General features: G+C 44.2%; 1 protein-coding gene across 1 annotated transcript in view; it reads right to left on the reverse strand.

The window, feature by feature from the left end:
• NFX1 (nuclear transcription factor, X-box binding 1) overlaps positions 1-24,092 on the reverse strand; it is a 142,581-nt gene that overhangs the window by 32,579 nt on the left and 85,910 nt on the right. Inside the window, exons 13-19 of the mRNA XM_073587844.1 lie at positions 23,019-23,127; positions 14,828-14,947; positions 13,908-13,987; positions 13,475-13,705; positions 12,393-12,466; positions 7,620-7,721; positions 507-548 (exon numbers count right to left, since the gene is read on the reverse strand). Of these exons, the coding sequence (XP_073443945.1) occupies positions 507-548; positions 7,620-7,721; positions 12,393-12,466; positions 13,475-13,705; positions 13,908-13,987; positions 14,828-14,947; positions 23,019-23,127 (758 nt within the window). The remainder of the gene's footprint in view (positions 1-506; positions 549-7,619; positions 7,722-12,392; positions 12,467-13,474; positions 13,706-13,907; positions 13,988-14,827; positions 14,948-23,018; positions 23,128-24,092) is intronic.

Genomic DNA, 24,092 nt, shown 5'->3' on the forward strand with positions numbered 1-24,092 from the left:
GGCTTTAAATAGCTGAAGGCTGTGTTTGCCCAGGGATCTAGGCCACCCAAAAGCCTCATTCAGCCAGATCTGCAGGCACTTGAGCCAGGACAAGCCTTAAAGACCCAGATGGTTGAGGCATCTCTATACTTTGAGGTCCCCTCCAAACTATTGCTCATATACCAGCTTCCTGAGCGCTGGTGGGTGTGAGATTGGAAATTAGCAAGGTTACAATCAGGCACAACTAAATTTTTGCCTTTTAAATGATGGTAGGTATTAATGTTTTAGGCCCACTATTTATTAACTCTTACGTAAACCCTCATTTAAGAATTTACCATTACTAATCCTAATCTTTCATTTTTATTTTCTCAATAGTTGTCATTTTTAGCTTGTTGCTTCCACTGATATGTAAATGCCACATAATTTTCAATGACCTTCCTTGATCAGAAGATGATTTAGAATATGTTAAACCCACATAAACCTCTTTATACATCTCACCACAGAGATACAACCATGTGCCGACTTACCTGTTTCTTTCCAAAGCCAAGCATTCTTCATCACACTGCAGTCTGTAATCAGAAACAAGCAAAGGCATGTCAGTGGGGAGCTAGCCGCAGGAGATTGTTCATTTACAAGGCCCCTAGCCAGCGTTTCTCTACACTGCTCATTGTACTCAACTCGCCTACTTGTTCTGACCTTTCACAATTAGTCTAAACGGGTTCTTGCAGAATACCTTCTAGCGGATTGCTGTGACAATCACATAAAATTGCTACATTAGGAGTTGAAAGCAAAATTAAAGTGGCAGTCACCCACGCGCATTGTTTTTGCAGAAAGCATAGGCAAATATGACATGGGAACTAGAACCGATCTGTGCTGACCCATTTGTGTAATGAGAAGGCTTGTAGCACTTACAAGGATAATCGCTCTTAACAAGCATCACGTAAGCAGCATAACAAATGCTTGTCAAGACGTATTCTACAGGGCAAAACCTCAGAAGTCACAAAGCCTTGGATAACATGACTCCTTCGCACAAAGTTGTGTGGCTACCACCTTTCTAATGCTTTGCAGTAAAAAAACAATTAGGAGTGGCTAAGATGCTGCTTACAAGTAATTTCCTAATAATACAGTGCAAAAGAGTACAATAAAACAGGTTATAATAACGACCAACAAAGTATGGAAAGGACTACTGCGGACTATCAAGGTCTACCGGTTAAGATGCTTTTACACTGAAAGATGATCATGAATTAGTGTTTCTCTATAATCTTTCAGAGTATAAAGGCTATCATTCACTTGAATGAGCAAAAGTCTTAGTTACTCACCGGTTAACTTTATTTTTCGGAGTCCATGACAGCACCACCTGAGAGAGGGGATCCGCCCTTCAGGAACAGGAAACCTACAGATACAAAAGGGCGGCACCTCTCCCACGCATCAGTTGGATTACAGAGCACAGAGGACCACAATGGTTAATAGCATAACTTATATACAATACTATACACGACTATTTAAATTACCCGTGTACGTATAAGAGGAAGGAGTGCACACCCAAAATAGACTAAAAGGGAGGGAATATACGGGTGCTGTCATGGACTCCGAAAAATACCGTTAACCGGTGAGTAACTAAGACTTTATCGGTCGTCCATGACAGCACCACCTGAGAGAATTACAGAGAGTAATAACTATTTAGGGAGGGACTACAGCCTGCAGCACCCTTATACCAAAAGAGAGGTCTGTGGAAGCACCCAGGTCTACCCTATAATGACTATAAAAGGTGCTCGGAGAGGACCAAGTAGCCGCCTTACATATCTGGTCGATGGAGACTTCTGATCTCTCGGCTCACGAGGTCGCCATGGCTCTGGTGGAATGCGCCCTCAGCTTCCCAGGTGGCGACCTGCCTTTTGAAGTGTATGCTACAGAAATTGCTTCTCTAATCCACCTGGCTAGTGTATTTTTTGACACTCTACAACCTTTCCTAGGGCCTTGGTGGGAAATAAATAGGGCATTATCTTTCTTCCAAGGATCGGTAGCTGCCAGATATTCTATGAGGCATTTCCTAACATCCAGGGTATGTAGTTTTTCTTCCTTCTCATTAGCTGGATTAGGGAGGAAGGATGGAAGGACTATTTCCTGAGTCCTATGAAAGTTAGAAACCACTTTAGGTAAGTACGCCGGATCAGGTCTGAGTATTACCCGTCCTAACCTGTATATAAGGAGGACGCCTAAATAATGCCTGGATGTCGCTTACTCTGCGAGCTGAGGTTAGAGCTACCAGGAAGGCTACTTTGAGGGACAGATTTTTAATGGAAGCTGATGAAATAGGTTCGAATGGAGCTTCCGTCATGGCCGTAAGGACTAGATTCAAGTCCCATGGCATGAATCTATCCTTCACTACTGGCCTGGACCTACCTGCTGCCTTAATGAACCTACTGATCCAGTAATTACCTGCGATGTTGCAGCTAAAGAGAGCCCCCAAAGCTGATACTTGTACTTTAAGAGTACTGGTGGAAAGTCCCATATCCAGACCTTTCTGAAGAAACTCTAAGATCTGATTTATTGGAGTTGAACCCCCAGCAACTATTTCAGAGCGCTGCAGGAACTTCTTCCAAATTCTAGCATAGATCTTGGTAGTAATGGCCTTCCTATTCTTAAGTAGGGTGTTAATCAAGTCTGGGGAGAAGCCTTTCTCTTCTAGCAGTGCCCGCTCAAACTCCACGCCGTCAGATGTAGGCCAGCCACCTGAGGGTGGAAGACTGGGCCGTGGGATAGGAGATCCGGGATGTCCGGAAGAACCCAAGGATCGGACACCGACATGGTCCTGAGGCATGAGAACCATGCCCTCCTGGCCAAAAATGGAGCAATGACTATGACCCTTGCTCTGTCTCTCTTGATTTTTCTCAACACCAAGGGCTGTTCTGCTAGTTGGAACAACCGTTCTGCCACATTCCTCAGGGGTTTGGAACGAGTCCCACCTTGGTGGTTGACATAAGCCACTGTGACCTGATTGTCGGAGAACACTCGCACATGATGGCCCTGCAGATACATAAGTAACTTCTTAGCTGCCTGCTCTACTGCTGTCAGTTCTTTTCAAATTAGATGACATTTTTATCTGGTGATGGTCCCATAGGCCCTGGACTAGGACTTCACCCATATGAGCCCCCCAACCGGAAGGCTAGCATCCGTAGTGACTATGGGGGATATGTCACACTCCCAGGGAACCCCTCTGGACAAATTATCCTTTTCTAGCCACCACTCTAGGGACTCCCTTGTGCTTCGGGACAAGGTTAGCTGGCCCTCCAAGTAACCTCCAAGGATTTTTTGATGCAGTAAGACCTCCCCTGTAGTGTTCTTAAATGAAACTGGGCCCACTGGACCGCCGGATACAGGAGGAAGGGAACCCAGAAGGGACATGGCTTTCTTGAGGGACATGGTGGGGTTATTGGCAGCGTTTAGGATCTGATAGTGTAGGCGAACAAGCTTCTCCGGAGGCAGCCTGTTTCTCAGAATCTAGAATCAGGCCTAAAAATTGCTGAATTCTCATCGGCTGTAACCGAGATTTTTTGATATTAAGCAGCCAACCTAACCGCTCTAGGGCCGACATTGCCCTCTGTAGCTGTTCCTTACAATGTTTTGCCGTTTTCCCTATAATCAGGAAGTCATCTAAGTAGGGAACTACTAGAATGTTAGATTCACGTAGATGGGCCATAACTTCCTTCCACCACTTTAGTAAACACCCGGGGAGCGACTGCCACCCCAAAGGGGAGGGCCGCATATTGGAAATGTTCAACTGACCTATTTAACTGAACCGCTACTCTGAGGAAGCGCTGATGGGCTGTATGAATGGGTATATGGTAGTATGCATCTTTTAAATCTAACACCACCATAAAGCAGTTTTGAAACAACAATTTTATTGTTGAATTGATTGTTTCCATTTTGAACGGCCGTATAACCAAGAAATCGTTTGAGGGACTTGAGATTAATTATAGTCCTAAAGGAGCCGTCTGGCTTGCGGACCAGGAACAGAGGGGAGTAGAAACCTTTCCCCCTTTCTCCCTCTGGAACCATAGTCAGGACTTTCTTGTGGCAAAGCTCATGAACCTCGGCCTCCAGGGCAGCATGTTCTGATGTGGAAGACCTGAGAGGGGTGACCTTAAATTGATCTAGGGGAACCCGGGTGAACTCTAGTCGTAAACCCGCAGCTATCACCCCCAGTATCCAGTTGCTGCTAGAGATCAGCGACCAGGCTGGGTAGAAGGCAGCTAGTCTCCCCCCACAGCATCTAGTCATTGGGGCGGTTTTTTAGTGTCACGTGATGGACATTCCTGGCGCCCCCCTCCTCCGAACATGAAACCTGTACTCTCCTTCTTTTGTCGTCCCATCTGCCCTGATCTCTAGACGGCCTTCTATGGAAATATCCTTTCCTGGTGAAGGGGCGTCTATAAGAAGGATTCGGGAGGCTGGGGAACTTCTTTTTATCGTTCCCGGCTTTCTCTAAAAGTTCGTCCAGGACGGGGCCAAACAGATATTCCCCTCATATGGAATGGAGCAGAGTCGTGACCTGGCCTGGATATCTCCTGGCCAGCATTTTAACCAGAGGGCCCTTCGAGCTGCGTTTGATAACCCAGCTGATCTAGCCGCCATCCTTGCCGAGTCTGCTGAGGCATCAGCCAAGAAAGCCGCAGCACTCTGGATGATCGGTAGAGTTTTCCGACTGGATGCTCTTGGGGCTCCGTCCTTCAGATGGGAATCTAGTTGATCTAGCCAGACCATCACGGATCTGGCTATACAAGTGGCAGCTATCGCTGGTCTTAGGGCGCCTGCTGACATCTCCCATGTTCCCTTTAGAAAGGAATCCGCTTTTTTATCCAGCGGGTCTTTTAAGGAGGCCATATCATCGAACGGTATGGAGGACTTTTTGGAGGCTTTGGCTACTGCCGCGTCCAGCTTAGGGGCCTTATCCCATCTGTTTACCACTGGGTCATCAAATGGGTACCTCCGTTTGAAGGCAGGTGGTAAGGAGCCCCTTTTTTCGGGTCTCTTCCATTCCCTTTCTATCAGGCTCTGGACCTTATCATTTAATGGAAAAGCTTTGTGTTTCCTGGGATCTAGACCTCCGAACATTACCTGTGCCGAAAGCTCTGGCTTTGAGTCTGCTACTGCAATGGTGGACCTTATTGCTTTAACTAGCTTGTCCATCTGGTCTAATGGAAAGCAGAATCGGCTTGAGTCTTCATCCGAAGAGGATGAAGTGGAGGCCGGGGAATCCGAGGAGTAATTGTTCCTAGGGGCAGCTGAGGACTCCGACCCTGAGAAACTAAATTCTCTCCCCCTAGAAGAGTCCCTTTTAGATAGGGCTTTCATCTCTGTCCCTGTAAGGATGGGGGAGAGTGCAAGGGCCTGTCAGTCTATGCCTGGGCCCCCGTCCCCTTCCAACCCCTACCGTCTGTCGCACACATGGCTGACATAGTCTTTTGGGGTGGCCGTCTGGTAAGGGGCAACTACAGAGCGCACATTCCCTGTGCTTCTGTTTTACCGTAGCTTTCCTCCCCTGCGAAACCAGCATAAGGGAACACTGCATCAGGGTACATTCACGGAGATCTCTTACCCATGCAGATGAGGCAGGTACCGGATCACGGAGGGAGGCAGGGGGAATCCTTTAGACTGGAGGAACTTCTGCGGCTCTGCTCACTCGTCCGCTTCCACTCGTATGAGGCTTCACCGAGGCCTCCTTCTGTGGGTGCTACTGCACGTCCTGCTGCTCTATGGGGGTTCTGTCATCCATCGCTGGGCCTTCAGAAGCACCCCGGCAGCATCACCTCCTGCCCTTTAAGGCCTCCCAGTATCCGGTCAGCAGGGCACTGGCGCGGCACCTCCCCCAGGAACCCTCCCGCGACCTTCCCCCGCATGAACCGTCCCCCCCCACCGCCTCGGGTACCGCGCGTCCCCCCGGATCGCCGCGCACACGCGGCGCACACTAGGAAGGCGGCCGGCACCCGACTTCCGTTTTTGGCGTTCCCGGCCCCGCCCCTTCCATCGCGTCACTTCCGCCGCGCGCCAGAGGCCGCGGGAGCGCGCGGAAAGGAGCCGGCACGGCGCCCCCGGCTCCGGTATGCCCGCCGCCTCCATGCGCGCCAGCCTGCGCTTGGCGACCAGACGCAACTGCCGACCCGGCCGGAGGGGGTTTGAGACCGGACCCCGGGGGAAAAACGCATCAGGAGGGGCCTGCATACATACCTGGTGCCCGCATTCTGGAGACGGCTGTCGACCGGACCCTTTGTTCCGCCTGCTCTAACCACTGCCGTGGCGACCTACCCGGCTCCACCGTGGCGCTTCCAGGTACCCCGAGCTTGACCGAGGTAGGAGATCCCCCCGCTACCTGAGTCGGTCAGCCGGCCTGGGAATCCCTCGACGACTCCATGATGGACGATCTGAAGGAAGTCCCGTCCTCTAGGAACAGGAAACCAACTGATGCGTGGGAGAGGTGCCGCCCTTTTGTATCTGTAGGTTTCCTGTTCCTGAAGGGCGGATCCCCTCTCTCAGGTGGTGCTGTCATGGACGACCGATAAATGCTTGTTCGCTGGGTGATCTGATCTGTTGCACTGAGCAAAAGATCATTGTTGTCGGTGATGAATGGTCTTGTTTAACAGGACTCGCACTGATGAAAACAACGGAAGCCTACGTGCAGTTAGCCATCTAATACAGATTGCTCAGTGAACGGTTTTCTGCGGTCTACCTGTGTTTACAGGCTATTAAATGGCTGCCAAATGGTTAATATTTGCTGACCAGAGTTTTTCTCTCCTCATATTGGGGTCCTTTTACCCGGACCAACCTGTGGTATTAAACACCTTGATACTTCCCAGATACGGTAATACCTGACAGAAAGGCAAAAATGACAACTGACTTGTGGCTACAGTGATTAACGGATTCAATAAAATGACCAAATGCACGGTCGGTTTGTAGGGCAACGGGAAACTAATCACGCACAGTTACATGTAAAAAGAACATGTCGTACCTGCCTGCTCAAAAGAAACAGTCAAAGGCTTGTGGTGAAATCATGCTTGGCTTGTGTATTGGAGCAGCGGCTACAAGGAAAAAAAATGAACTTATATCCACCCTGCAGCCGCTCTCTACCAGTCCTTATGGCACTGCAGGAAGTAGTTACAGGCACCACTTACTACACAGTGAGAGCGTCTGTAGTCACACCGACACTTTGACAGCATGCTCTGCAGCATATGTGAAGGACACGCTGACAATCACAGTGACAGGAAGTGATTACAGCTGTTCTCACTGTGTAGCGAGTGGTGACTGCCCCCTGAAGCGCTATGAGGACTGGAAGCGAGCAGCAACAGGAATGATACAAGATTCTTTTCTTATTATAGCCACGCTTCCAATATGGCAGGTAAATTACCGGTAAGCATCAGCGCTGGCAAAAAGCGAGCCATGTCGAAAGCTTTATAGGCTCTGAAGGTTTTTGTGAGAGCCACAATGATGTGAGTGCAGAGACTGAGCTTTCCCTCTTCCTTCTCCTCTCCCTCCACTAGAAGTCTAGGACTAGCTGGTAAACATGGACAAACGACATAATACAATGTAATTGTAGAGAATAATTCCATTCTCATGCTCTCAGCCCAAAGCTAATTTGCGCTTACCTGGTCTGCTTCATTTCTTTTTTGGTGACAAGTTTTCCAATATCCACTGAATCACCTAGTTGCATTTCTGTCAGCTTCGTGGCCATAGATATAGCAGCTATTCTAGAAACAGCAGTGCAAAATATTGGCATTAGTAACGGGAACCTGACAGCTCATACATGCATCATACACCGGCTGTATGGTCTCAGGACAGAGCTGTCAGTCACTGGCAGCAGGAGGGAAGAAGTCACCTAGGACCTGCATGTCCGACTATTAAACTAGGTTTTCTCTGCAAGTGGATACAAGGTTTAGCAGGAAAAATCTGCAGCATATCTGCCCCATATAAACTGAAAGGGGTCGTCCACAACTAGACAATCTCTACTTAACAGCTACAATCGGCTGCATAAAATAAAAAGTGCATAATTATCTACCTCTTGGACCAGCACTCCTCCACATTGTCTCCTGGCGGTCACATGACATTATGCTGCAAGTGTGCTTTAACACAATAGGGAGGCTGCAGCCAGGGTGGATTGATTTAAATCACGCCGATTTAAATCATGATTTAAATCACGATTTAAATCAAAAGATTTTTTTCTATTTAAATCGGATCGATTTAAATCATGATTTTAATCATGATTTAAATCACTGATTTAAATCAAAAGGTTTTTTTTTAATATAAATCACGATTAAAATGAGAAGTGAGAGCAGTGTGCATGTGCGCCCATAGTTACACGGACGAAACTAGGGGCAACGATCTAACGCCAGGGTGAGGGGGGGACCCCAAAGTAAGTAAAAATCTTTTTTGTTTTACTATATGGCAATAGGTAGGTGTTTAAAAGCAGCATGTCTTAATTGTATAAACTATTAATAGCCTCCACATTTTGTTCATACTGCCCCTTTAATTCCACACTTCTAGCTTGGTTTCAGTTTTGGTTTAGTTTCTTTTTCCCTGCATTCAGTTGACATGCCCAAACTTGTTGGATAGTCAGCAGTACTTGGCTCAGGCTGTAGTAACAATCAAACTTCATAAGTGATCTGTGTGAGCCTGCCATGGCAGCAGGTCGTAAGAGAGACCCTATTTGGGTTCATTTTGTTGAGATGCCAGCAGCAGATCTTGGAAAGAAAGGTGCAAGAGCAAAGTGCAAATACTGTCAAAAGGATATCCAAGGACTTGTTTGCCGTTTGAAATCACATTATGAAAACTGCAACCAGAAGGGAAATGAAGATGTTGATAGTGATACAACTAATGTCAATGAACCCCCACAGCTTCTTATGCACCAGGAGCCTAGTACTAGTGGTAAGTCTGGCAATTAATTTACAACCTATTTTTTTAACAGACATTTTACTGGGATGGTTAAAGTCTATGAAAAGAAAAATTTCTAGCACTGGTAGTTCTGGAGTATAGAATTTAAATTTATGTTAAGGCAATATTTCACAGAAAATTAACGCTAAAGGACATGTGCACCTTTATTTTTTTAAGGTGCACATGTCCTCCCCCCGCAGCGCTCTTACCTCCGATCCCCGCAGCGCTTAGATCCGTGGCTTCGTTTTGACCGTCCGCCTCCCGTCCTCCGGTTGCGGCCTACTCGCAGTGATCCAGCGGCGTGACGTCAGCGGGCCGCACACTCCATTGAAATGAATGGAGGCGCGCTCGCGGACGGGCAGAACGAAGCCACGGATCCCCGCAGCGCTGACATCGGAGGTAAGATAGCTGCGGGGGGAGGACATGTGCACACTGTGACTGGCTGCACCTTAAAAAATAAAGGTGCACATGTCCTTTAAGTAAAAATAAAGTGTGTATACGCTTATTTTTTTTTATTGTAGGCTGCAATTCACTTTTGAAGTCTGCCAAATTGACCATTTTAAAAAAAAAACATTTTTAAAACTTTTGTGACATAGTTTTTTTCAGTTGCTGAGGCTCTGATATTAGTTACCAGTATTACAGCAACCTCACCGGAAAACTTGAGTAGCATAACTTTTGAGACAGCCCTTATAGGACGAGGACCATTACATTGTTCAAAAAGTTTGTTTCAATATTTTCGTTATATTTCTTCAAATACGCAGTCGATTTATATTTTTAATTTCTGTGCTTTCAGGGTCAAATATGGCTTGTGCTGCACGTGACAATCAATATCTGGGTACAACTTCAACAAAGCAGCCCAAAAAAAAACTTTGCGTGCAAAGTGTAGAAAAATTCATCTTAAAGACTACGACGAGCCAGAAAGAACATTTTGATGAATTAATTGCTAAATTCATATTTGCAACCAATTCTTCTTTCCGACTAGTTGAGCACCCATTGTTTGTACAAATGATCGAAGGAATTAAGGGCATGTCACACTAAGAGATATCGCTAGCAATATCGCTATAACTAGTGACGTTATAGCGATATTGCTAGCGATATCTCTGTGTCTGATACTTACCAGCGACCGGCTCCCCCGCTGCTTATCGCTGATCGCGCGAGAACGTTCAGGACTGTTTCTCGTCGTCAGCTTCCTGTGGCGCTTCCTGCTGTGAGGACGAGTGACGCGTGGAGCCGGGCGGGAGGATGCAGGATCGCCTGGTGTGACAGGTAAGTAGCGATCCCCGTCCCCAGCGATGTCGCTAGTGAGATCTGCCTGTGTGGCAGCTCACTAGCGACCACTTAGCGATGTACCAGCGATCCTGACCGCGTCATATCGCTGGTCGGGATCGCTGGTACATCGCTAAGTGTGACAGTACCTTTAGACCAGGCTACAAACCACCAAGTAGATTTGATATCTCAGGAAAACATCTTCAGGCTGTATACGACATAGAAAGAGCGGCTTGTACAAAATATTTGAAAGACAAGGTTGTTAACATGAGCTTGGATGGTTGGAGCAACATCCACAACGACCCCATAATTTGCACTTGTGTCACAACAGAAGATGGTGAAACTTACCTTACAGACACAATCGACACATCTGGAAATTCACATACTGCTGAATATTTACTTGAAATTGCTAAGAACTCAATTCACCAATGCCAAGAACAGTTTGGATGTAAAGTAAGGAGCTTAGTTACTGATAACGCAAGCAATGTGGCAAAAATGCGAGCGGAACTGGCACAGGATGACACAAATGTCATTACATACGGTTGTTCTGCCCATTTGTTGCATCTTTTGGCAAAAGACCTGCATATTTTGGGTGTCAAGGAACATGTTGTAGAAATTGTTAAATATTTCCGCAATAATCATTTTGCACATGCAACCTACAAGGAAATGGGAGGACTGAAGTTGGTTCTACCACAAGATGTTAGATGGAATACCTTGGCTGACTGCTTGGAACTGTTTATTAACAACTGGTCAAAATTACTGTCCATTTGCGAAACACATCGGGATAAAATTGATGCTAATATACGAAGCAAAGTATTAAATCTTGGTGTGAAGAGAAATGCCGAGGACCTTTTGGAAAGGTTAAAGCCAATATCGATTGCGTTGGATAAAATGCAGAAAGATACTGCAACCATAGCTGATGCCACAGAAGTTTGGAAAGATTTAGAAGGTTCTCTAGATCTCTTGAACCTCTCAAACAATGTAAAGGTTGCAATACAGCACCGCAAGGACCAAGCATTAAAAGAAGAACACTATTTAGCCAATATCTTGCATCCCATCTACAGAGGGAAAAAATTATCTGAGGCGGAAAACAACTCTGCAATGGAGTGGCTCGCCAATACTAACCATGACATTGTGGCAACTGTGCTGAAATTGAAGTGTGAATCTGCACCATTTCAAAAATACATGTTTGCAGATAACGTCGTTAATGAACTAAAACCACTGGACTGGTGGAAGTCGCAATCACTTGTTCTTCCAGCAAAGATAATAAATCTAGCTACTCAGCTACTGACTGCATCGGCTTCATCCGCAGGAGTAGAGAGATTGTTTTCTTCATTTGGTTTTGTGCACACAACAGTCCGAAACCGCTTAGGAACTGCTAAAGCAAGCAGGACAACTGGTTTTCCTATTAAAAGTCCTAAATAAACAGTAGGCTTAAAGGACTGATGTATTCACTGAAGATGTTTGCTTACTTCAAACGTTAGAGATAGGCTATTGTTAAAAAGTACTTACTCTCTGTAGTTCAATTCTGAGTGTTTAATAGTGCAAATAAAAATTATTAGGTTTCATAATCAACTGTTTTAATATTTTTATTTGTGTAAAACAATTAGATTTGCAAAAAGACAAAGTTTTGCTTGTGTACAACTTGATTAAAAAATCTGATTTAAATCAAATGATTTAAATCAAAAAAATCTGATTTAAATCAAAAAAATCTGATTTTTTTGATTTTTTTAAAAAAATCAAGATTTTTATCCACCCTGGCTGCAGCCGATCAGTGGACGCCGACTGGCTGCAGAAGTCATGGGAAGTGTGTATACGCTATTTTTACTTTATGCAGCAGGCTGAAGCTATGAAAAAGGCTTTTTCAATTTTACAAATGTCTCAGAGGCAGAACAAAGGAGTGAAAATGTCGAAATAAAAACCACTGGCCAAGACTGTTGGGTCTACTCTGTGGGTTTTTTGCCTTCCCCAAGATCAACAATGCAGAACAGCTGCACTAAAAATAGGCTGAACTAGATGGACATAAGGTCTTCCTTCAGCCTTCAAAACTATGTTACTATATAACCAATGATGACTAACTCAGGACCTGAATGTCTCATTTAAGGGCGATTCAAAGACATATGCAAATTAGATTTTTTGCTATTTTTATCTCTTAAGAAGACTACATGCAATCACTAAGTACCCCTCCATCTAAGAATGAACAGTGGACAGTTCCATATTCTAACCTTTGATAAGCAGAGGAAGCTGTGGAGCACACTACGCTCTCTTTCCTTCGCCCACATTCACACTGGAGATCTACCTAAAGATTACAGAACAAATATTGGTTAAAACACTGATGTCTTCATCCAGATACAGACAGGAAGCAGGCTGCTTTTACACTTACCATGTTTTTGCGGGCCGATTTTGCGGCCCCAATAGATTTCTATGGGGTCGCAAAATTGGCCCGCAAAAATTCCACGCTGCACAGTGTGCCATACGGCCATATTAGTGGCCGTGATAAAAGATCGAGCTTGCTTGATCTTGTTCACGGCGTACGAATATGGCCCGCACTGAAAATCAATGGGGCCGCAAAAACAAACGGATGTTTGTTTTTGGGGTGCACCGTGACTTGCGGTTTTGCGGAATGCCGTTTTTTTTTCCAATACTATTTCTGTAGTATTGGAAAAATGAAAAACGGCGAGCCACAAGCTTTTTTGAAGCCCATTACTGTGGCAGACCGTAAATATTGCGGCATTACGGCCCGCAAAAAAAGCGGTAAGTGTAAAAGTAGCCTAAGGCTGCTGTCAAATCATTGTGCTATGTAAACTGACATTCACATGTTTGGTTTCAAGGGCTCAATATTTTCCAAACAATCCACTAAGATGTGGATTTGTTACAATGGATCAATCTACTCAACTGTACTAGAGTTCAGCAAAAAAAAAATAACAGGACCCTGGTCCAGTCACCGTACTGGTGGCCAATGGCCGTGAGCGCTCAACCAGGGTCATAGGATTCTTCTTGCTCATCGTTAGACTGTAATGCGATAGGCTACAGTAAACTATATAAAAAAATATAATGTTTCATCTTAATGAATCCATTTATCAAAAAACAGGTAACCACTGGAGTGAAGAGGATTTCTCTTCATGTTTGTTTTCTTGTGATACACACAGGAAAAAAAGTTGTGTATCGGGAGATTTTCAGCAGTAGCTGAACAAACAGTTGGGGGTCATAAAGGGGTTAATACACATCTAACCCCTTAAGACATATCTCTAGCATACGTATGATCCTATCAGCAGCATTATTCCTATAATATAGACATAGACATTACCATTGCACTGCAAATCGAAGGCGGGCAGGGCTGTGAAGGGTGGCAAGCAGCCAAGCATGGGTGACCACAGTCCGCTCGTGGCAGGATGCACGGCTGTTTACAGTCTTCATCTATGAGGCATTCACCTTTGTGGCAGATCCTTTTGCATTTGTGCATTGCACATTTTAACAGCTGGTTGCATCTCAGGCCACATGAAATATCAGTAAGATGGCAGGGAATATTGTTCCTAAGCTGTAAAGAAAATAGGAGACGTGTATATCGCTCCGGTTTGAACATTGGGCACGAGTTTTCATGAAATTAAATCCACTTATTTTTAAACAAATAAATGCAGATTTTTTTGCAAAAAAAAAAAAAGAAGCGTAGGGGAACTCCCTGTAGGATCACAATTTATTTTAGCAAAAAAAAAAGATAAAATAAAGCTAATAGCCCTCACCTCATGTTTTCCCATACACCACTTCTGAGTGAGATACGTACATGGGGGACATTTGTCCTCGCTGTGACATGAATGAAAAACTGCAAATGTGTAAAAAAAAATAAAATAGAATATTAGCATTAAGACAACAAGCATTATTGATTCAATTGCAGTTAAAATGTCAAAATTTGCTGAAGACAGTGGGGATAATAATAGACACTCCCCGATTAGTGCAGTTTTCTCCTGTGAGAACCTTGTAAAGGTTACGTACGGCAATTATATCTACACAAAGGTTAACTCTCCCATTCACGCACAGCTGATATTTTACATGCATTATATTTTAGAGTATTTTTTATGCTTTGAGCAAATAATAAAAATACAAATAAAAAAGGCAAAGAAAACTGAAATAAATGGTAAATGAAAAAATAAAAAACTGCAAAGTAAATAAAATATAGTATGACGAGCCCAACACTCCCACCTGCTTTGACTTTTTTTTTCCTGTCATATGAGCGCATTTTGAAAACTGAAACTAGAAATTAACAATTTTCCTTATGGCGCTGTCAAGGAATCTAACTCACAGTTGTTAATTACAGAGCTGGACAGTTTCCAACGCTCCTACTAATCGTATACATCAAGCCTTCACATCTAGAAGATAATTACAACCATCACCGATCCAATTATGCATTTTCTATTTCTTTATGGCAATCAGAAGTAATAATACATCTCGCAATAAAATATATTGCAGCACGGGAATTAGTAATAAGTGTATTAACCCTGATGATGGTGCGGGTATGCTGCTATCTACATGACGCAAGAAACCAAATTAAAAATAAATAAATGTATCTATAAGTGCATTATAGAATTTATGTTCCTCATGCTTAGATACTTGTTCCATTACTATTATAAGAAGATTAAAATGTAAAACATCACAGACGGCATACCTGGATGGTCACACTCATGCTGTCTTGTACAAGAGTTTTTACACTCTGGGGGCCTGGTGCCACACGGCACAGGCGGGTAAATAATGGACTCTCCACAATAGCAGGTAAGCTCGTCAAAACCTTCAATGAAAGAAGCATAGTCATTATTAAAATAGTGGCTACTTTCTATCAACCCCTCCACCCTTGAAAACAGTCCACATTGGGCCATGTTCACACAAGACTAGGATGACACGTCTAAGCACACAACAAAAACTATGCAGATAGCAAAACGGAGCTCTGAAATCCAATCTCAGGCATCTTTATTCTACAAAAACCTCACCATCTAGCCTATAGAATTAACCCCTTGCTTCTAATACACTAATCTATCCATCCAACCAAGAGTAGTGCCTACCATACACTGCTGATAAAATTGCCCGACAGCCCCCCCCTTCCGACTCCTTCATATACCTGCCGAGCGCTTCTATGCTCTCTATTAGACTCCTCCATATACCTGCCGAGCGCTTCTATGCTCTCTATTAGACTCCTCCATATACCTGCCGAGCGCTTCTATGCTCTCTATTAGACTCCTCCATATACCTGCCGAGCGCTTCTATGCTCTCTATTAGACTCCTCCATATACCTGCCGAGCGCTTCTATGCTCTCTATTAGACTCCTCCATATACCTGCCGAGCGCTTCTATGCTCTCTATTAGACTCCTCCATATACCTGCCGAGCGCTTCTATGCTCTCTATTAGACTCCTCCATATACCTTCCAAGCGCTTCTATGCTCTCTATTAGACTCCTCCATATACCTGCCGAGCGCTTCTATGCTCTCTATTAGACTCCTCCATATACCTTCCAAGCGCTTCTATGCTCTCTATTAGACTCCTCCATATACCTGCCGAGCGCTTCTATGCTCTCTATTAGACTCCTCCATATACCTGCCGAGCGCTTCTATGCTCTCTATTAGACTCCTCCATATACCTGCCGAGCGCTTCTATGCTCTCTATTAGACTCCTCCATATACCTGCCGAGCGCTTCTATGCTCTCTATTAGACTCCTTCATATACCTGCCGAGCGCTTCTATGCTCTCTATTAGACTCCTCCATATACCTGCCGAGCGCTTCTATGCTCTCTATTAGACTCCTCCATATACCTGCCGAGCGCTTCTATGCTCTCTATTAGACTCCTCCATATACCTGCCGAGCGCTTCTATGCTCTCTATTAGACTCCTCCATATACCTGCCGAGCGCTTCTATGCTCTCTATTAGACTCCTCCATATACCTGCCGAGCGCTTCTATGCTCTCTATTAGACTCCTCCATATACCTGCCGAGCGCTTCTATGCTCTCTATTAGACTCCTCCATATACCTGCCGAGCGCTTCTATGCTCTCTATTAGACTCCTCCATATACCTGCCGAGCGCTTCTATGCTCTCTATTAGACTCCTTCATATACCTGCCGAGCGCTTCTATGCTCTCTATTAGACTCCTCCATATACATGCTGAGCTCTTCTACAACCCCTGGCAAAAATTATGGAATCACCGGCCTTGGAGGATGTTCATTCAATTGTTTAATTTTGTAGAAAAAAAGCAGATCACAGACATGGCACAAAACTAAAGTCAAATCAAATGGCAACTTTCTGGCTTTAAGAAACACTAAAAGAAATCAAGAACAGAATATGTGGTAGTCAGTAATGGTTACTTTTTTAAACCAAGCATAGGGGAAAAATTATGGAATCACTCAATTCTGAGGAAAAAATTATGGAATCATGAAAAACAAACCGACAAAAAACACTGTTTGGGGATGATGAAATCATTTTTCAAGATGATAATGCATCCTGCCATAGAGCAAAAACTGTGAAAACATTCCTTGAAAAAAAAAAGACACATAAGGTCAAAGTCATGGCCTGCAAATAGTCTGGATCTCAATCCAATTAACAATCTTTGGTGGAAGTTGAAGAAAATGGTCAATGACCAGGCTCCAACCTGCAAAGCTGGTCTGGCAACAGCAATCAGAGAAAGTTGGAGCCAGATTGATGAAGAGTACTGTTTGACACTCATTAAGTCCGTGCCTCAGAGACTGCAAGCTGTTATAAAAGCCAGAGGTGGTGTAACAAAATACTAGTGATGTGTTGGAGTGTTTTGTTTGTTTTTCCACAATTCCATATTTTTTCCCCTCAGAATTGAGTGATTCCATAATTTTTCCCCTATCCTTGGTTTAAAAAGTAACCATTACTGACTACCACATTATTTGTTTTTGATTTCTTTTAGTGTTTCTTAAACCCAGAATGTTGCCATTTGAAATGACATTAGTTTTGTGCCATGTCTGTGATCTGCTTTGTTTCTACAAAATTTAAACAACTGAATGAACATCCTCCAAGGCCGGTGATTCCATAGTTTTTGCCAGGGGATGTACACGCCGAGCGCTTCTATGCTCTCTATTATATTCCTCCATATACACGCCGAGCGCTTCTATGCTCTCTATTATATTCCTCCATATACACGCCGAGCGCTTCTATGCTCTCTATTATATTCCTCCATATACCTGCCGAGCACTTCTATGCTCTCTATTAGACTCCTCCATATACACGCCGAGCGCTTTGATGCTCTCTATTAGACTCCTCCATATACACGCCGAGCACTTCTATGCTTTCTATTATATTCCTCCATATACATGCTGAGCGCTTCTATGCTCTCTATTAGACTCCTCCATATACCTGCCGAGCGCTTCTATGCTCTCTATTAGACTCCTCCATATACCTGTCGAGCGCTTCTATGCTCTCTATTATATTCCTCCATATACCTGCCGAGCACTTCTATGCTCTCTATTAGACTCCTCCATATACACGCCGAGCGCTTTGATGCTCTCTATTAGACTCCTCCATATACACGCCGAGCACTTCTATTATATTCCTCCATATACATGCTGAGCGCTTCTATGCTCTCTATTATATTCCTCCATATACACGCCGAGCGCTTTGATGCTCTCTATTAGACTCCTCCATATACACGCCGAGCGCTTCTATGCTTTCTATTATATTCCTCCATATACACGCCTAGCGCTTCTATGCTCTCTTATATTCCTCCATATACACGCCTAGCGCTTCTATGCTCTCTTATATTCCTCCATATACATGCCGAGCGCTTCTATGCTCTCTATTAGACTCCTCCATATACCTGCCGAGCGCTTCTATGCTCTCTATTAGACTCCTCCATATACCTGTCGAGCGCTTCTATGCTCTCTATTATATTCCTCCATATACCTGCCGAGCACTTCTATGCTCTCTATTAGACTCCTCCATATACACGCCGAGCGCTTTGATGCTCTCTATTAGACTCCTCCATATACACGCCGAGCACTTCTATTATATTCCTCCATATACATGCTGAGCGCTTCTATGCTCTCCATTATATTCCTCCATATACACGCCGAGCGCTTTGATGCTCTCTATTAGACTCCTCCATATACACGCCGAGCGCTTCTATGCTTTCTATTATATTCCTCCATATACACGCCTAGCGCTTCTATGCTCTCTTATATTCCTCCATATACACGCCTAGCGCTTTGATGCTCTCTATTAGACTCCTCCATATACATGCCGAGCGCTTCTATGCTCTCTATTACATTCCTACATATACACGCCGAGCGCTTCTATGCTCTCTCTTATATTCCTCCATATACACGCCTAGTGCTCTGATGCTCTCTATTAGACTCCTCCATATACATGCCGAGCTCTTCTATGCTCTCTACTAGGCTCCTCCTCTAGTGGCTTAAGATCCACAATCAAAATCCTTCTGTCCCGACAACTAAAGTGAGGCACTGAGCAGGTATTGGTGGGTTTGACTTATCTAATGTGTATGAGGACCTTAGGAGAAATTGTGCTCAGTAGTTGGTGACATATGATGAATGGCAGAGGCTAAGAACAAAATGTAATAAGAAAAAAGTGTAACCTCCCTTAAGTCTCCACAAAATCTTACTTTATCAACAACTTTTATCACCAGTTTTGCTCTTCCTCTCATTCATTATCCACTCATTTGCCTAAATGTGCCAGAATTCTAGCACAATTTGTGGCGTAGTTTGTCTAACATGTATATCATTTTAATGATGTTTTTTAGACACTGTATCCCATGTGTCAGATTGGAGGAAATCCGGTGTGGTTTTTGATTTGTCACCATGCACCAAAACGTTGCCACACACAAATTGCCCCTGTGTAAAGTTACATTAGACAGTTTAAAGAAGCAATAACTTTGTCAACCAGCATGAGTCTCAGGGATAAATTAGATTTAAGGCCGTCTAGTCTAAGTTTACTCTCTCCAGAAATTTGACAGTTTTAGTATGCACATAAATTGAATATTTAGTCAGCATGTGTGAATTACTCATCCAATAACAATGCAGCTAATTAACATTCATTCAACTACGCATAATAAATGCGAAAACATCATTTTCCACACAGCTAAAGACATCATGATTCAATTAAAACTTTGTAATTAAAAGGGTTATCCACATTATCTCCCCTGTGTCCCAGATTTCCTCAGGAGTAGGAGGCGGTAAGCACCGAAAAACTAACATTTCGGGTTAGCGACATGGCTTCATGGCTGTACTTGCCGAATCTATAGCAAGGAACTTGTAAGCACAGTCTAATTGCCTAAGATACCGGTCACTGCTGAGACTGCAGTAGTGGCCAGTAAACTAGTCAATAAGAAATAAATAGTATTAATCTTACCAAGCAATTTTACTCATATATGGTGAGAAAACTGCATTAAAGGTGCACATCACTGTAAAAAATGCAAGAATGCCTGTGCCAACTCAACAGCAGTGATCGCTATTACTTAGAGAGGGTTACCAAACAGCATGCGCCATAGCGATTAATTCAAATTAAAGTGGTTGCCCACTACTAGGACAACACCTTCTTAAACTAAATGTTCGGTCCCGATAAATACAGCCTATACACCGTCCCCCCCCCCCCTGTCGGCGCTGGTCCCGCGGTGTCGGTGCTCGCTCTCCCTTGGACTTTGATGTAGTGTTGTGACCCATGAAGCAGGCGCCCAATCAGCGCTGGTGTCACTGTCTCGGACAAACTGAACACGACGAGAAAACCAGGACTGCAGCTCATCCCTGATTTCATGTTCAGTTTGTCCAAAGGCGGAGACAATGACGCCAGTGCTGATTGGGCGATGACGTCATGTGTCACAACACTGGGGAGAGTGAGCGCAGACACCGCAGGAATGATGCCGGCACGAGGTGAGTATAGCCTTTATTATTTTATTGGGGCCGAACATTTAGTTTAAGAAGGAGTTGTCCTAGCAGTTGACAACTCCTTCAAGGCTGCCTGGTCCAAATTTATACTTTCTAGAAATTAGCTAGTTTTAATAAATTTGCCTCATTTTATGCACATAAATTGAATATTTACCTAGCAAGTGTGAAATCCCGGACCAATAGTAATGCAGCTAAACTAAAACTCATCCAACTAAAACTAGAATTCATTTCCACAGTGCTAAAGACTTGAAAGCTCAATTAAGATTTATAACTAAGGCGCATATCAACCTACAAAATGAAGGAATACCTGTGAGAACTTAACAGTAAAGTTCATCAAAGTTTAAAAGGGAGTTATTAAACCTTTTAAAATGAATGGGCTATCTTTAGGACAGGTTATCAACACTATCATGCTGGGAATTCGAACCTCAACACCCCTTCCAACCAACAGTTTGAAGGGTTATTCCCAGCCCTGTTTTCTCAAACCCATCTCTGGAGGTCAGGACCTAGAACCAACCATAGCCATCTTGACCATGAAAGGAAGAAAAAGGAATTGCCCTTAAGGGGTTTGGCCATTACTTTTTCATTTTATCAATATATGTTCAGTTGGGGGTGTGACACCCGGCACCACCACTGATCATCTGTTAATGATTCCTGTGGAGGCTGAAAGAAGATCTTGGATGTTGGTGGAACATGGCAGCTTTGTCACTTCCATAGTGGCTGCAGTCTGATAATGCATATCATCCCCCAATTAAATGAATAAGGGGTGGTTCTGCAGTACTCAGCTGCAGTCACTATAATTTTGATGGAGCCGCTTTGTTCTGGCACTATCGAGAACTTCCGGCTACCACTGGTAAGATATGATCGGCACCTGGCACCTCCGCCTATCAGATATTGATGGCATATCCCTAGTAGTTGACAACCTCTTTAAATTTCAGCAAGGCTCTCAATACATATGGTGCATTGCTGGTATGTCCATATACTAGAAAATGAACTGCAAGTCAGTTTTCTGGTGCAAACTATAGCAAAGCTTTGCATGGCAGATAGCCAAGTTGCTTTGTGCCAAACCCAACCCAAGCTTTAGAAAAAGTGAGGCGGCCAGAACAATAGAGCAGAAAGCTAACATTTTTGTAGCAAACATGACTTGCACCAAATTTCGCACTTACTTGATGCCAGACTAAGTAAAAGAAAAAAATTCTCCCCATGTGCCTAGTTTTGCTGCACCTAATTTGTCGGTAGAAACACAAAGTAGTGTTTGATGATTATTTTGATGATTATAACATACTAGTGGGCGGTAATGTCACGATGGGGGCAGGCTTTTGCCCCCATGTGCTCACCCACCTATCCACTCTCTCTTTCTCCATGTACTGACGTCTCCCGTCTGTGCTCTCTTCTTTGACCTGTCTACTCCATGTGCTATCCCCCTTGTCTGCAGTCTCTCTTCTGTGCTCGCTCTGACTCACTCCTGTGTGCTTTCTCTCCCCCATCTGCTGTCTTCTCTTGTTTGACCTGTGTACCCCATCACTAAACAGTCAGTGCACAGCATGTCAGGAGGAATTTCTATTTAAAGGGGTTTTCCCACAAACAAAAGCTAATTTTAAAAATTGTCTGTGTCTGACTGTGTACAGAACATACCACAGCTCCTGGGCAGGGGAGGAAGCAAAAGACAATACTGACATTACAGCAGGAGATGGCAGAGGATTCATTTTGTGAGGTAAAATATTGTTTAAAAACAGTCAGTGAAATATTTTACCTCACAAAATGAATCCTCTGTGATCTCCTGCTGTAATGTCAGTATTGTCTTATACTTCCTCCCCTGCCCAGGAGATGTGGAATGTTCCGTACACGGTCAGACACAGACAATTTTTAAAATTAACTTTCATTCGTGGGAAAAGCCCTTTAATGTGACCGGCTTCCTCTGCCTGTAGACACGTCTCACATTTGCCACCGGATCAGCTGAATGATTCACTGCGCCTGTGTGGAATTCGCGCAGACGCAGTGAGACGGTGTTCCGCTGGTGGTACCGTGCAAGAGGCTGCGAGAGCACATGAGCGCGACAGAGAGCGCATGAGCGCGACAGAGTGCATGAGTGTGACGGTGAGAGTGTGACTGAGAGTGTGACAGAGTGTGCGTGCGCGAGCGTGTGCGTGATTGCGCGTGCGTACGGCATATAAAGAGTATGTGTGCGCGCGTTTGTGTGGTGCGATGGTGTTCCGCTGGTGGTACCGCACAATAGGTTGGTACCAGCAGCAGTTTCCATACTGAGACACACATCACTTGTTTGTCCCAATATGGTGGTTGGTAAACTTCCTCCGCTTGGAATTCTGGGATACGGTGACATCTGGACAGAACAGGAAATGAAAACATTACAAGGCAATTATATAAATACTTTGTCTACAAACAGTTTTAGTTGGAAATTATAGATTGTTTTGCTCCAGAGTTTGTTATTGCAACATTTATACGGAAATCGATTACATTTGTGCCACTGAATTACCTAAGTAACCTCGCTGTTGGCCTACAGCACTCTACTCCTAATAACGGCCCTAAAGCATGCCAATATCTCCGAATGACTTCTTATCCCAAGAGCAAAGGAGAAGCCCTCAAACATATCTAAGGACAAGGCTGACCCGTGCACACCGTTTTTTTTTTTACAGCAGCAGCTATTCATTATTTCCAAGACCATTTACAGTTTCCCATGTTAAAGAGTTGCAATATGTTTGCAAAAATACAGTGGCCCTGCATGGCATCTGATTTTTTCTGTGCACCCAACAAATTGAAAGCGCGAGCGTCATACGATTTAGAAAAGAAACTAGTGCATGCTGCCGTTTCTTTCACACAGATTAAGTCAGCGAAAACAACACATTTGTGTGAACATATTCAATACGAATTTGTGTCTCACAGTCATCGCTACCTACACCTGTGCCACAATTATGCTATCAGAAATGATAAGAGCCTACTTGTTTGCCAACAGTTCTGACAGTTCCCCCGATGGCATGGTTGATCACATCTGTGAAGGCCACAGTTGAGTTTATGACCACAAATTAAGGAGCACTTATGTTCTTTGTCCTGTGAAGAAATATAGAACAGTGTATTACAGTCAGAATACAATGGCATTTCTATTCCTTCATAAACAGAAATCAAAGCACTTCTGACATAAAGCTAACATTAAATCAGGTTATTTTCAACTATGGAAAACCAATGCTACCCAAGTGTGCAATAAGATTAGCCTAACCCTGCCCTGTGGTACCAAGAACCTGTAGCCATCTTCCTCTGTGGCTGTCTGGTGGTGCTTCCCTTCACTGTGCCACCTGCCCTTCTGCTTACTAGTCTACCAGATGCAACTGTCTCTACAGGGGCTAGGAACAGGTGTATGGATTATTGTAAGACAGCCATCTACTGCCACTATCCTCCCACCCACCAGTTACTCATATCTGCCCTAACAAAATGGCATGTATAAGCTTTGTACAGAAATACGCAGGATTTCTAGGAGACCATTTGAAGACATCTCCTTTGGTGTCCAAGTTGTCTACACTGCGATGGAGCTTGATTGCTCTTTATAAAGGCCCGTTTGGAATATAACACTACGCGCCATCAGTATTTCGGAATCCATTATTAGGGCTTAAAAGGGATATTCCCATTTTAGTAAGTGATGGCATAACATCTGTCTGTGCCATCACCTAGGATTGCATGCTTGTAAAAGGCTTGTTACCTGAATCATCACCTGGGTGATTAAACCGGTCACGTTTCTTATTGAATTGCTGCCGCGCTCTGCTCTTTTTGGATTATATGCGAGAATCCCACAGATCAAACCTTTTAAGGCCCCGTTACATTTAGCGATGCACCAGCGATCCCGACCACGATATGACCCGGGCAGGATCGCTGGTGCGTCGCTAAATGGTCGCTAGTGAGCTGCCAAACGGGCAGATCTCACCAGCGACGTAGCAGCGGTCGGCAGTTGTTACTCACCTGTCAGACGCGGCGATGAAGACAGTCTTCCGCCCACGTCCATGGCTCGCTCGTCGGCGCCACCA

Source organism: Dendrobates tinctorius, unplaced genomic scaffold, assembly GCF_039654945.1.
Source record: "Dendrobates tinctorius isolate UK_male_01 unplaced genomic scaffold, ASM3965494v1 ptg000102l, whole genome shotgun sequence".
Classification (NCBI taxonomy): domain Eukaryota; kingdom Metazoa; phylum Chordata; class Amphibia; order Anura; family Dendrobatidae; genus Dendrobates; species Dendrobates tinctorius.